Raw genomic sequence first — 12,998 nt, forward strand, 5'->3', positions numbered from 1 at the left:
AGAGACAGACCTGCTTGTACTATGATAAACTTTGTCAACTTTTTTTTAATGGTGGTCTTTAATTTGATCTGCTGTTGAATTTTATTTTTTATTTTTTTCGAAGATCAAGACATCTATTCATCTCAAAGTCAAAATGATTGAATCCGTTTTAGTAAGCTATAATTCAATTAAAAATATATATATATATATATTTTGAAACTTTTTCTTTTTTTTTGCCTCCAAATATGAAGCTGCGTGGGTCAATATCCGCTGATCATGAAGTCAGAATGGATTAAAGCACCGTGTAATTACTATGCAGCATCAGCATTACACTCACATCAGCCACTAGGTGTCACAATTATCTCATTGACATGCTCTTACATTTGACTGACAGGACAGATTATCTTTAAATATAAACATAAATATAAATATAAATATAAATAAAGGGGAAGAAAACTAAAAAGACAAGACACCTTTTGGGAAGAAAAAAAATATCATTCTCTATTAAATTTTATTTGTACATAAATTGTGCAACAGTAATATTTCTATCTGAAAACACATGAAAAAAAAATCATTTCTGAAAGGCCACCGAAAATCATCTGCATCACTAACTGCCCTTTGTCACATACGCTCAAGAGTTGGCTCGACGTGTGCACTCGCTCTAACCACTGTACAGTAAGATTAACATTGTGCCCTATGGAGGCCAGCCGCGGCGTCGATCCGGTTACCCAGCTGACTGTTGTAGTGCATGTGCCCCACCTGTTTCGAAAACATCTGAATCAGCGCAAATGGAGACTGCAAAACTGTCTGGCTGTGAAAAAGAAGACCAGAGCCCCAAGAACTCTATTTTTAAGCTTAAGGCATGGTCAAGTTTACAGTATCATCAGTAATATTGTTGACAAGGTGTGTCGATGTTCAAGCAAAAGAAAACACATTAACAAAAAGGGGAGAGCTATAATTCCATTGCCATTGCATGAAAAGCTTCCCACTGGTGATACAGAGTTACTCAAACTGGCTAAATCAATGACAGAACAGCAGTAAAAGATGAGTCTTGAGGGGATTTAAAGAACTGTCGGGAAAACCTGGAATGTATCCTGTTAAACCCACAGGAGAGCATTTACGTATAAATCTGTGTCTTGTGTTGTTTGCGCAACTTGAATTGAATTTCGACCAGTACTGCAACATTATGGCCACCTTCAACGGCTCCATACAGTCGTTCCCAAATTCAAAACACCCAAATACAAAAGTAGACGACCCAAAGATGAGGAATTCTTTTCTCTGGCCCATTCATCGGTTAGCTTTTCCTGTTCGTTTGTTTTACAATGAACACCCATCACTCTATCATCTGTCACCGCTTATCCTTTTCGCCGGGTTGCAGGAGGCTGCCGCCGATCCTGGCTGACGGAACAACAAGATTTGTTAAAATCACTTGTGCTGAAATATTAAAGACGATTCTGCTGACTCTAGTATATAGTGTTCTCTGATGAGGATATGCGAGGATGTCAAGATGTATGACGATTGCTGATGCAAATTAAGTCAATATCAGATATAAGCAGAAATTCCGTATGCATGAAAACTAGCTTATTTGCTCATGCACATTTCCCTATAACACTGTAATTTGATATTAGCGTCTAATTGCTTGGTACTTGATTATGCACTCTTGACATATGCCTCAGGAGGGCAGCAGGTTCCCAAAGGACTCTGCCAGAAGAGCGTACAAAGCCTACAGGTGTGCTTAACGTGGTTATGAATGCAGTAATCACACTGGGAGCCCAAAGGAGTGGTCAGTTCTCTTCTATGAGGTTCAAGTCCAGTTCTGTGCAGTCTCTTTCAAAAACAATCTTTTGTCCGTCGTCTATTAGAGTCCTTTTTCTTTGATCTTCCTCCTCCTCCTCTTCACTTTCACTTAGTGGTCCAATGCTGGCTCGACCCAGGAACTCTGCAGGGGAGAAGGCCAAGCGCTGCTCTGCCTGGGAAGACACTTGGACAACACAGCCCCCTGTAGCACACACTAGGCTCTCCTGATTACCAATCTACACAGGAAAAAAGAAGCATTGTGATTATCATGTGTTTATGTGACAATTCTTGTTTTTGTTTTTTTACAAAAGGCAAAACAGCTCACTAAAATGAGACTCAGTCTCTTTCTCAACAGCCATTCATGCAGTGGAATTATCAGAGGCATTCATCTCAGGATCCCCACCCAAAAAGATAATAAGGAAGTGTGCAGTTATAGATTAACTGATGGATGATCTAATGGGCTCGTCTGACTTGTGCAATTGGACCACAAAACATCAACCTCAACACCATTAACTCTGGAAATGATACAGTTACACATTCACTGACTTAAATTACAGAATTTAAATTGACATCCTTGAATCTTGTCAAATGTGTTAAATATGTAACAGACTACCCGACTATCTGACACAAATGGATCAGAATGTGCAGGCCAAGTACCGGGAATCCCAGCAAGCAAACATAGTGTGACATTCTCGCTACCTTACTGAGTGCGTATTGGGTGGTCCATCATGGTGATCTAACATTAGTGCAAAATAACAGAAGGACGAACTTAAAAAAATATTTTTAACAAAAAAAGACCTTGAATTTTAGCACATTGTTTGGTGTATCGTTGATACACTTTAAATACAGTTTTGCTCTATCAGGCAGTTACAACCAGCGGAACCTATGACAGGAGACTCAATACGAGTGGATACTGCAACTTGTTTAACTAGAGTTTGTTGTTACAAAAAGGTAAATATAAACCTGCACACGCTCTCAACAGATTCCTATGGCATGTGGACCAGTTGCAGTCAATGATAGTGATTAAGAAACACTAAGCTAAGTTGTATGTGCTTTTCTGTCTATTGTTTCAGCTCAGCTCATGTCAAATTTTGTGAAACAAATGCCATAATGCAGATAATACCTAATTTCCCTTCGGGGACTGATAACATTATCTATCCATCTATAAATACTTAATTCCTGCACTCTGCCAAATGTTAAAGGCACAGCTATTGTGATGCATCATTAGATTATTATCTTGAATTGTATCAGTTACCACAGATTCACTGTCTCATGATGCTATTTTAATCGTGAGTAACAAATTGTAAATCAAATCATACTGAGTAACTCAGATTCCCATCCCTATGACTGATGTGACTCAGATAGGAGTATAGACACAGATCAGGGGGCCCGCTTCACTAAATGATCCCAACATAAACACCAGTCTGGAATGAGGAGAGTTGATGGCAAGCGGGCAATGCTTAGCTGTGGTGAGTTCAGGGGGATGGGATCCTGCCAGAGGCCTACCACTGGCCTCCAGGATCCAAAAGACAAAACATGGGAACAAGCGAACCCAGGCTTGTGGATTACTTACCGATGTGCTTAGCCGTGTGCTTAGCTAATATATTGATCAATATGATCAATATAAAGAGATTGCCAGATAACACCAAACTTTACAGACCATTGGACTTTGTTGCTCACCTGTGTCATCTTGCTGAAGTCTAGGCCTGGCCTGGGGCAGGGCAAAACATCTGGGTCATGGCGCCTCTTCAAGCGAGGTTTACGCATGTCACAGGGCTGTGAGTGACAACGCGGCAGCGCCGGGTGTAGGTCGCGCCTAGAGGAGGAAGGTGTACTGCAGGCGGAAGTGGGTGATGGAGACAGGGCTGGGTGTTCCATGCTAGAACAGCCGTATGTTAGAGCGGAAGCAGGGGAAGGCCGGGGGGGCAGAAGCACCACAGAGGCGTCCTGAATATGCACAGGGGAGAGGGAGAAGCGGCGCTGCAGCAATGAGTGAGAAATCAGGGGGGCCGGTGAAGAGGAGCAGGAGGAAGGAGAAGCAAAGGAAGCAGAACAGGCTCCTTTCAATTTGTCACAAGGGTCCCATGGGAAGCTCCATGGTAGTGGGGAGTCAGAAGACAGTGCTAAGCTAAAGAAGGTAGGGCTAGAAGATGAGTTTAGGGATGAAGAGGTGAAGGAGGAACTGGGACCACAAAGTGGCAAAGAGCTGGCTCCAGAACCTGAACTAGATGCTCCTCCACCCTGACTTCCACGTTTGACTGGGGTCCAAACCTTGGATGCACTAGGATGCCAGGTGGAGCGGCACCGAGACAGGTCCTCTGGAACAGAAAGGGACCGGCAGTGGCGTTTTGGAGGTGGCGGCGGGGGTGAGCTTTGGAAAGCCTCGCCTGTGAAAGACACCTCTGGTCTCTGGATAGTTTCTCCAGAATGGGAAGGAGGCCATAGGGAGTCTGGTCCACAGGAATCATCCAGAAGGTTTGCTTTGGATGATGGGTGTGTTGCTGAGCTGGTGTCTAAAAATGCCAAATAACAATAAACATGAGACAGAGTTCCCGACTGATAGGTCGTAAATGCTGCACTTGATTCAATGAACTTGCCTTGTGTTGATCTACAAGCACTCCATGAGACAGTGGGACTGGAGCCCACTGCAGGTAACGACTGTAACAAAAATGTTATAACTTAATTTTAAAAGCAGAACCCTTAAAACCAAGTAAATCATGGTGAAGATTTAGTTTTGTATCCAACTCACCACATTCACGTTGAATGAGAAAGCCCTGTAATAAGGCTCTTCCAAACTCTGCTTACGGAGCTGCTCTGTGATAAGTGTCACCATAATTGAAGCTACAATCTGAGGATACACATGGAAATGAAGAGGAGGATCTACTGAGGGCAGTGGAAATTGAGTTAGTCAGAATCCTGGCGTGGTTTGCGGTGTCCCCTCCACACCTCAACCTGCCAGACCAACTTTCTCACCATGCCACCAGCATCTTTATGCCACCTAGAACGACAGATGAGAAAGAAATGTATGAAACAATGTCAAAGATGAACTCAAAGTGATCCCATACACTGCAGAAAAAGCATGCCACCGAAGAGCAGCTTACAAATTGTAGACATATCCACTGGGCCTTAGATAGGAATGTAAAATGTGCCCAAGGGGGCTTTCCTCTTGATGCTATAACTGTTGTAGTGCAGAAAAGCCTACAGAGAGAGGAACAGACTGCCCTAACAAATTTGCTTTAATACCAGACCACATACTATCAGATGAGACCCATGCTGGGATCTACATCCCGATTCAGTAACACGTGAAACACGGGAGTTCATGTTCACAAAGGCAGAGAGAGCAGACATGGACGAGGGGAGACCCCGAACAAAGAAACACTTCACATTCCATCATGCACATGGTCATTTCTTATTGGGACTACAAACGCAACGTCTAGTAGTGAGGTTTCAAATAAAATAACGAGTATATCCCTTGTAAAAACCTTTGTGGCAAAACCATGGCAATCAAAGTCAGTTGGGTCCTATAAACACAACTGACAAGAGTTGTGAAGTGAATGGAAGGGGGAGGGAGAGACGAAAAGGGAAAGGAATGGGGGAAGTGTGTGAAAAAATGAATGGGGATAGGGGCTGGAGGCATGCCACAGTAACAAGGCAAGGGGGACAAAAGAACAGTGATCAGATCTCAAGAGTTTATATTACCAAGGCAAAGCCAATATGGTGCGATGTGCCCTGACAGCAGTGGACAACAAGACAGCCTGCATGTCCATTTCATCAACACACATTCCTCTGACATTTTGTTTGTACACACGTTCACTTTTTACATCTAATGGTTAATCATCCACAAACTTCTTTGAAGATTAACCTTTAGTGATTCACGCAAGGAATCACCGTCCACAACTCATACTGAAACTAAAAACGAAAGACAACATATAAACTATCCACTACATTAAAATTGAATCTGCCCTTTCATTTGTCAACTAGAGGACATATAATAATGACATCAATTAGACATGAATGCACAAACTCTGTCAACATCAAATTATGCATCCTCATATGATGTAGAATGCTTGCTGATATTTAGAGTCCTAGCCACTGAAGACATTTGCTTCGACACTTGCTGCTGGCAGTCAGATGTGGCCTCCAGGGCCTTCCTCCTTATGGCAAACACGGTGCTACACTGCTAGCCTACATCCACATGTCAGAAGACAAGCTACCTCACCAGCACAGGGACACAGGCTTGAACCTCAACCTACCTGAGGAAGCAGCATGTTAGCTCTGCACCCACCACAATGACTCCATTTGTACAGAAACAGCCAAGAGCAATGCTGTCGACCCCCAGCTGATTTTAAACTTGATCACTCTCTGATCTTGCCAACAAACTTTTAATGTCAAAGTTGCTTCAAGTCAATAACAGGATAATCTCAAAGCGACGTACCAGACACATCTAGCACAAAAACGTTGTTCATTAAGACTATTAGTCAGGTTAATTGATTAACTCTACTGTAAGGACACTTTACATATTTACTAACGTGCAAACCAGCAAACAAGTTAAAGGCAGTACTGCGCTGCTTGCCCTTCTCTAAAAGAAACACAACATTTGTGTTCGCCACTTAAAAACCTAAAACATTATCTCAAACGTTAACGCTAGCTGCGGTACAACTGCTGGTCATTGAGAATGTACGACTTAATAATATAGGGATAGATTTCCTGTCCAAATCGGATACTGACTTTAGCTGTTGAGCAAACTATACAGTAAGCTAGCTCAGCAACACGATGCAGCCCATGAAGCACCAAGTTAGCCAGTTCTGTTAGCTATATTAGCTGAAAGGATAACAAGTGTCCTAACTAACGTTACTAGCGTTAGCTTGCTCGCATTCGGACTGTTTACTACATGTTAATTACTTGTCATTGTACTCGGTTGTTGCCATGATTCATCCGAGAAGAATTATGACAAGAGGTGTAAATACATTTAACGTCTGGGCTGATAATGCACCGAAATTAGTTGTAGCGTTAGCTTGGTTACGAAGCCTGTTTGCAAGCTAGCATGCTACAGCTGTCCTGATGTATTACCTGCATTCAGCCGTTCCTTAGCAACCGAAGCTTCACACAGTGCGCCGGATAGAGTGCAGTTAAGCAGAGTATTTATAGACTTTGGGCGATACCAATACAGAGGTGTTTTTAATACACTGCCGAAAAAACACATTTTTTAAGGAAACCCTTCAACAGGTATAAAGCGAATACTATTTTAATACCAAATTTATTCGTGTGTTCCCAGCTGAAGAAACATTTAAAGCAACACAAGGTTGCACTTATTTTAAGCCTCTCTGCATCTTAACACCCCCACAGTTAGACCCTTCTAAATAAAGCGACGGCAAAAGATCTAAACTGAGTAATGAACGTGTTTTTCGCCGGATATTTATAGGAAAAAGTTTTACCTAGCCAATCCCAATAGCTTTATGTATAGCTAATATCTAATAAATATAATGAAATGGATAGAAAGAAAAGGGGGGTCCACGTATAACGGAACCCAAACTTCTTGCGCATGCGTGATGGACGTAAAGACTTAAATAACACTTCCATAAAACGATATACTTGTCCAACTATTATCTCTGAGTTTATTGCTTCAGCGGTTTTTGGTGTAACTTGCAGACTGAGAGCTGAAACCAAAGATACTATGGCACTTGAACTCAGCAAAGAGGAAACTCTCGAAAAGAGGAAGAGATTAATCGGGTATGTAAATGAGAAGACTGACTGGTGTTGTGAGATTTTTAAGACTTGAGGCATGTCACATGATGTGTGCACTGTGCCGCGTTGACGTCTCCGCTGTCTCGATCACAGGCAGTCGTGCAGACTCTTTTATTCAGACGACCCCGTGAAAATTGTCAGAGCCAGAGGACAGTATCTTTACGATGAGAATGGCAAGCGCTATCTGGACTGCATCAGTAACGTTCAACACGGTAGGAGAGAGAAGCCTGTAGAACACGCAGCACGTCACACTCCTGCCCCCTTGTGGCGGGAGGTTTGGTGTAGGTAACGTCCTGTGTGCTCTCTGTTGCAGTGGGCCACTGTCACCCCAGCATCACTAAGGCCGCAGCTGCACAAATGGACCTCCTGAACACAAACTCAAGATTCCTGCATGACAACATAGTCCTGTATGCAGAGCGCCTGGCTGCCACCCTGCCTGAGAGACTGTGTGTCTTCTACTTTGTCAACTCTGGGTAAGAACCTCGTACACGCACACACCCACAGACTAGTGAAGCCTCTCCATACCTGTGCTTTGACACCTGTTTTTCTTGACAGCTCAGAGGCAAATGATCTCGCCCTGCGCTTGGCACAGCAGTACACCCAACATGAGGACGTCATTGTGCTCGACCAGTGAGTGTTTTTTGTATTCCGATGCGATACATTAACCCTCTGACAATAACACCTGCTTATCATTTACAATGGCCTCTTCTTTCGTACCAGTGCATACCACGGGCATCTAAAGTCCCTCATCGACATTAGTCCTTACAAGTTCCGGAAACTGACTGGACAGAAAGAATGGGTTCACGTGGTGGGTAAATCTTTAAAAAAACAAAAAAACAAAACATAATTTCACAAACTGCAGACCAACAGTGGACTCCTGCCTATCTGACAGAATGTGTTTGAACCTCCTAGGCCCCCTTACCAGACACCTACAGTGGCATGTACAGAGAGGATCACCCCAACCCAGGCCAAGCGTATGCAGATACAGTGAAAGACCTAATAGAGGAGGTGCACAGAAAGGGTCGTAAGGTAGACTTTACCACTGTTGCGTGCACAGAAACACAGGATAATGCTGTAGCAAATATGATCAACGCATAACACGTTACAAATTTTCCACCATCTCCGCAATAGATCTCCGCCTTCTTCGCTGAATCATTGCCAAGTGTGGGAGGGCAAATCATCTTGCCCCATGGGTACTCAACTAAGGTTGCGGAGTGAGTGGTGACTCATTTCACAGGCTGTTTTTTGTTTTTCTCAGCCACATGTATGATAGTGGTGAAAAGTTTAATCTCCCTCACACTTTCCAAAGGTACGTGCGTTCAGCTGGTGGAGTGTTTGTGGCAGACGAGGTGCAGACGGGCTTTGGAAGATTGGGGAGTCACTTCTGGGCTTTCCAGCAGCAAGGGGAGAGTTTCTGTCCCGACATAGTGACAATGGGCAAACCAATGGGCAATGGGCACCCCCTGGCATGCGTGGCAACCACTGAAGAGATAGCTGGAGCTTTTACAGCCAACGGAGTGGAGTACTTCAATACGGTGACTACACAGTAATATGAATGAACGCTCCTCGAACCTGGCATGTATGGCTTTTTCTGGCTGAGGACACATTTATAGTATAGCACAGATCACAACATTTACAGTAAGATGAGCGAAAAGTGGCCTTTTTTCATTGCTGCAGCAATTAAACATTATTAAAGTATACTAATATACATACACATCTCTGCTTTAACGGAGAACAGGTTCAAAAGTTTGTTTGTGTGAATCTGTCTCAATTAGCCCTTGTTATCAAGTTTAAACTACTGGTTCATTCTCCAACTTCGTGAAGTTCGGAGGGAACCCGGTGTCCTGCGCAATTGGCCTGGCAGTCCTCGACGTGATAGAGAAAGAGGACCTTAGAGGAAACGCCACACGGGTGGGAGCACATCTTAAAGATCTGCTCACAAAGCTACAAACACGACATCGAATTATTGGTGATGTCAGGTAAGTGTGCGCTCTAGTTTTTTGTGTCCAGCATTAAACCACTTTAGAAATCAAGCACCAATAATTACAAAAAAAACATGAATTAATAAGGACAGTCTGGTCTTCATTAAGTTGTCATATTAAACTGCTGTTTAACTGGCAACATTAATTAAAGCTCTTAAAGTGGTACATCCACACTGGTGTTTTCGCTTATCTTGGCTGATTAGAGCTTTTGTCAGGACAGTATGATACAGTGTTAATTATACTGCAGCAGTTGTTCCCTTACACCTGAAAGCATTTCAGGCTTTTTGGGCTGCCATGTGTCAACACGAAACATGATTTCATTGGACTCGTCTGTATGAGGGGGTCAGTTTGTGCAATAACCACCCTAGCCACAGTCTCTCCACCCTGCTGCCATCTGGCAAACACTACAGCAGTTTCTTCTGCCGTACCAACAGATAAAGTGGCAGCTTCTCTCTTCAGGCTGTGAGACTCATGAGCTCACCCTCAATTCATCATAAAAATGTTGCATTTTGTTGCGCAATCTGTGTTGTAAAATGACAATTAAATGAACCTTTAAACCTTTTATTGAACATTTGAACCTTCAGATATTGAGTGCTACCACTTTCAACCTGAATGACTGAATGATTAAATTAAAAGTATCACTTATATGTTGAGTGGACCTATACTTCTCATGTCATGGAGTATAGTGGAGTCCCTCAATGACCAACATAGCTTCTGATTTCAACCTGAGAGGTCTGACGGGTCAGTGATTGATGACACCCGTGTGCAGGGCCTCTGAGAGAAGGTGATACTGATTGCACAGGAATAACTTGGACATGTTACCCAAGTATTGTACTTGTAAGTGTACATTTACAGAACTTGTAGTTGGGTATTTGCATTTTTATCCAACTTTATGTATATTGTAAATCTTATAATTATCCATAAAAAATTTACCTCTTGTGATGAGTTACTTGTCAGATAAATTGAATTAAAATAACATTTGGTTCACCAGGAAAATGCATCACCATAAAGCGGAAAACAATCGTTTTACTTGAAATATGTGCATTTCTTATAGAATATAAACTTCACAAACATGTGATTAACTCATCAAACATGACGCTCTGCAGTAGATCAAACTACCCGATTACATTTAAATTAGTTAAAGGTAGAACTATTTTATTATCTGTAGCAGTAAAATTAAACATACACATTAACGCAGCAGTAAAACTGCTCTGACAACATGATATATAACAGTTAAAACAGTGACGGGTAACGTTTTATGGTGAATACCCTGAACTTTTGCTGTTAATACTTACATACTTTTACTTTTGTAATTTATCTCAACACTAGCTTGTTTCTTCTGCAATGGCTTACACTCTGGGATGGCTATTATATATTGTTCATATACTATTTTTTTTAGTTGTGAATGTGTAGAAGCTAAGTTGGTTAAAGGCAAAACGAGCCCTATACCCACTAACAGAACAATTGGAATCATTTTAGCATTTCATTCAACCTAATTAATTTTTTCGTGGTGTGTATGGGGCTTTTCTCATTAATATGAATGAGTCCATGTCACAGCAGCGGTGAGTTCAAATAATCACTCAGTAATACCCAAGACTTGTGTGGGAACTTCTTATGGGTTGAATGAGACAATCTGATGTGATCAAACGTGTGATTTTATACACATCCTATGGAATGACTGAATTTGAACCATTTTTCCCATTTTGTATCATTATAGACAAGTAGACACCATAACTACATCCTGAATCTTTATCCAGTCATCCAGTCTTAAAGCATATATTGGGCTCAAGTATTTCAACTCAAAAATAAAGTCTAAAAGATATTTTTTTTCTTTTTAAACAGAGGTGCGGGACTGTTTGCGGGAATCGAGCTGGTTAAGGATAGGGAGAAGAGAACTCCTGCCACAGAAACAGCAGCATTGCTGGTGAAGAGGTACAGGGCCGGAGTGCTATACAATAATTAACCGTTAATTTTTCTCCCAGAATGTAACTTAATGTAAATTAATGTTCTGTGTATGCCGTCTCTTCCACATGGCGTTGTAATTTTACCCAATGTTCAATTTAGGTTGAAGGAGGAGGATAAAATCTGTATAAGTACAGATGGCCCCTGGGAAAGTGTTGTGAAGTTTAAACCTCCCATGTGCTTCAGTATGGAGGACGCAGATCTGGTGGTGCAATGCATTGACCGCATCCTCACAGGTTAGTTACATAAAAGTTCTGGGATTGTGCTGTATGGAATATGCATCTACTTCACCATAATGTATAAAGAATAAGAAAACTATTGAATATACCCGTAAGGAGTAAACTCACACATCAATAATAAATTGTGGTAACACTTATTGAATGTTCTTATTCTCAGACATGGAAACCAGTGACCTTAAACCGGAAAAGGAAGACATCTAAGGTTTGTTAAACCTGTAGAAAAAACCTTTAATTGCATCAGACATTGTCAGATGGTCACATTCAGAAAGTTCAGAGGTAGAGATATGAATGTCTAAAACTCGAGGTTCCAGCAGATCAAACAAGTTCATTCAATTCACTTGGCAGAACATGTTGCTGCCCTGCACCAACTCTGACCACTGTGGGGACTCCCTTTGTCTTTGTTATGGACTGTTTTTCTCAAGAGTACATTCTTATATCAGAGCACCGACAGATCTGAAATAAGTCAGTGCTTGAGGATGACTTCTCTTTTAATTTGTTTTGAGTCTTGCAACATTAAACTGAAGTAATATGAATCTGCTTTCTCCACAGGAACGGGGAGTGAGGAGATGCAAGAGGTCACCTTACTGATTATACTAAGCCAATTGGAGTTTACTTGTTTAAAGTGATGCAAGCACATGATTACCAGCTGGGAGATGACCAATATAAGATTATGCCAATATGACACTAAACTTATATATTTTTTAAAAACAATAATAATAATAATAATAAAGATGAGCTTTTCAAGGCCTCGACTCTTGCGTTCTTTTTACCCACAGTAGTGATGTATAATTTGTCCCAACTTACAACACTGATCAGCAACATGTTCTTAATACACAGTACGGTTGAGTCAAGCACTTACCAGACCACTATCTTTAACTCCTGGACACATTTCACAAAATTGCTCAAGTATCGCAGTTTCACATCTAGTGGGGTGGGTATTAACACTGAGCCAGCAGTTATCCTGCAGATACTGTAGCACTCTCCCACGGCTTCCCAGAGAGGCATCCGTAGAGATGTTAACATTACTCAAGACAAAACAAGCAAGCCATTTAGCAGTACAAAACATTTAACATTAACTTTACAAATAATAACAAAAAGATCCATGTGTAATATAAACCAAAAGTTTATTTCTACCAATTTGCCCAAGACACTAGAGGAATGAGTTTCCAGTGAGAGAGGGAGTACCCTCATACATTAACAGGCTTGCGTTCAGTTGAGTTACACTAGTAAAGCCACTTAAAATTGCAAACATGATGGGGGAAGAATCTCCTTAAAAGCCAAAAGAAAAAAAAAA

The 12,998-nt window shown here is 41.7% G+C and overlaps 2 protein-coding genes across 5 annotated transcripts; one reads left to right on the top strand and one right to left on the bottom strand.

Annotated features, from left to right (window-relative positions):
- Positions 1 to 453: 453 nt before the first annotated feature.
- LOC115569055 (protein FAM53C-like) lies at positions 454 to 6,932 on the bottom strand. Of its 3 annotated transcripts, none has more exons than XM_030396945.1 (6): positions 6,847 to 6,878; positions 4,750 to 4,774; positions 4,526 to 4,624; positions 4,374 to 4,434; positions 3,457 to 4,289; positions 454 to 2,012 (listed from the first exon to the last, which is right to left on the bottom strand). In XM_030396945.1, the coding sequence occupies exons 2-6, from the start codon at positions 4,750 to 4,752 to the stop codon at positions 1,764 to 1,766; spliced, it is 1,245 nt and encodes a 414-aa protein (XP_030252805.1). In that variant the 5' UTR covers positions 4,753 to 4,774; positions 6,847 to 6,878; the 3' UTR covers positions 454 to 1,763. The 3 variants fall into 3 exon arrangements, with proteins under 3 accessions (XP_030252805.1, XP_030252804.1, XP_030252806.1); XM_030396944.1 differs by lacking the exon at positions 6,847 to 6,878 and adding an exon at positions 6,679 to 6,838; XM_030396946.1 differs by having other exon boundaries at positions 4,526 to 4,774; positions 6,847 to 6,932.
- Positions 6,933 to 7,161: 229 nt separating this feature from the next.
- On the top strand, positions 7,162 to 12,987 carry phykpl (5-phosphohydroxy-L-lysine phospho-lyase). 2 transcript variants are annotated; one of them, XM_030396942.1, is made up of 13 exons: positions 7,162 to 7,506; positions 7,615 to 7,733; positions 7,835 to 7,994; positions 8,077 to 8,151; positions 8,242 to 8,329; positions 8,434 to 8,550; positions 8,653 to 8,735; positions 8,831 to 9,056; positions 9,346 to 9,500; positions 11,346 to 11,435; positions 11,568 to 11,701; positions 11,862 to 11,906; positions 12,254 to 12,987. In XM_030396942.1, exons 1-12 carry the CDS (start codon positions 7,319 to 7,321, stop codon positions 11,903 to 11,905), a joined length of 1,479 nt encoding a protein of 492 aa, XP_030252802.1. In that variant the 5' UTR covers positions 7,162 to 7,318; the 3' UTR covers position 11,906; positions 12,254 to 12,987. The 2 variants fall into 2 exon arrangements, with proteins under 2 accessions (XP_030252802.1, XP_030252803.1); XM_030396943.1 differs by lacking the exons at positions 8,242 to 8,329; positions 8,434 to 8,550; positions 8,653 to 8,735.
- The last annotated feature ends 11 nt before the right edge of the window (positions 12,988 to 12,998 follow it).

Source organism: Sparus aurata, chromosome 18 (genome assembly GCF_900880675.1).
Source record: "Sparus aurata chromosome 18, fSpaAur1.1, whole genome shotgun sequence".
Lineage (NCBI taxonomy): Eukaryota > Metazoa > Chordata > Actinopteri > Spariformes > Sparidae > Sparus > Sparus aurata.

Excerpts from the sequence above, each read along its gene's own strand:
- LOC115569055 (XM_030396944.1), bottom strand. The coding sequence starts at position 6,704 with ATGGCAACAACCGAGTACAATGACAA. Across the intron at positions 4,775-6,678 it reads ACAACCGAGTACAATGACAA|GTGGCATAAAGATGCTGGTG; the intron begins GTAATTAACATG and ends CTGTCGTTCTAG. Across the intron at positions 4,435-4,525 it reads TCTCATTCAACGTGAATGTG|TCGTTACCTGCAGTGGGCTC; the intron begins GTGAGTTGGATA and ends TTTTTGTTACAG.
- phykpl (XM_030396942.1), top strand. The coding sequence starts at position 7,319 with ATGCGTGATGGACGTAAAGACTTAAATAACACTTCCATAAAACGATAT. Across the intron at positions 8,736-8,830 it reads TACTCAACTAAGGTTGCGGA|GTACGTGCGTTCAGCTGGTG; the intron begins GTGAGTGGTGAC and ends CACTTTCCAAAG. Across the intron at positions 9,501-11,345 it reads CGAATTATTGGTGATGTCAG|AGGTGCGGGACTGTTTGCGG; the intron begins GTAAGTGTGCGC and ends CTTTTTAAACAG.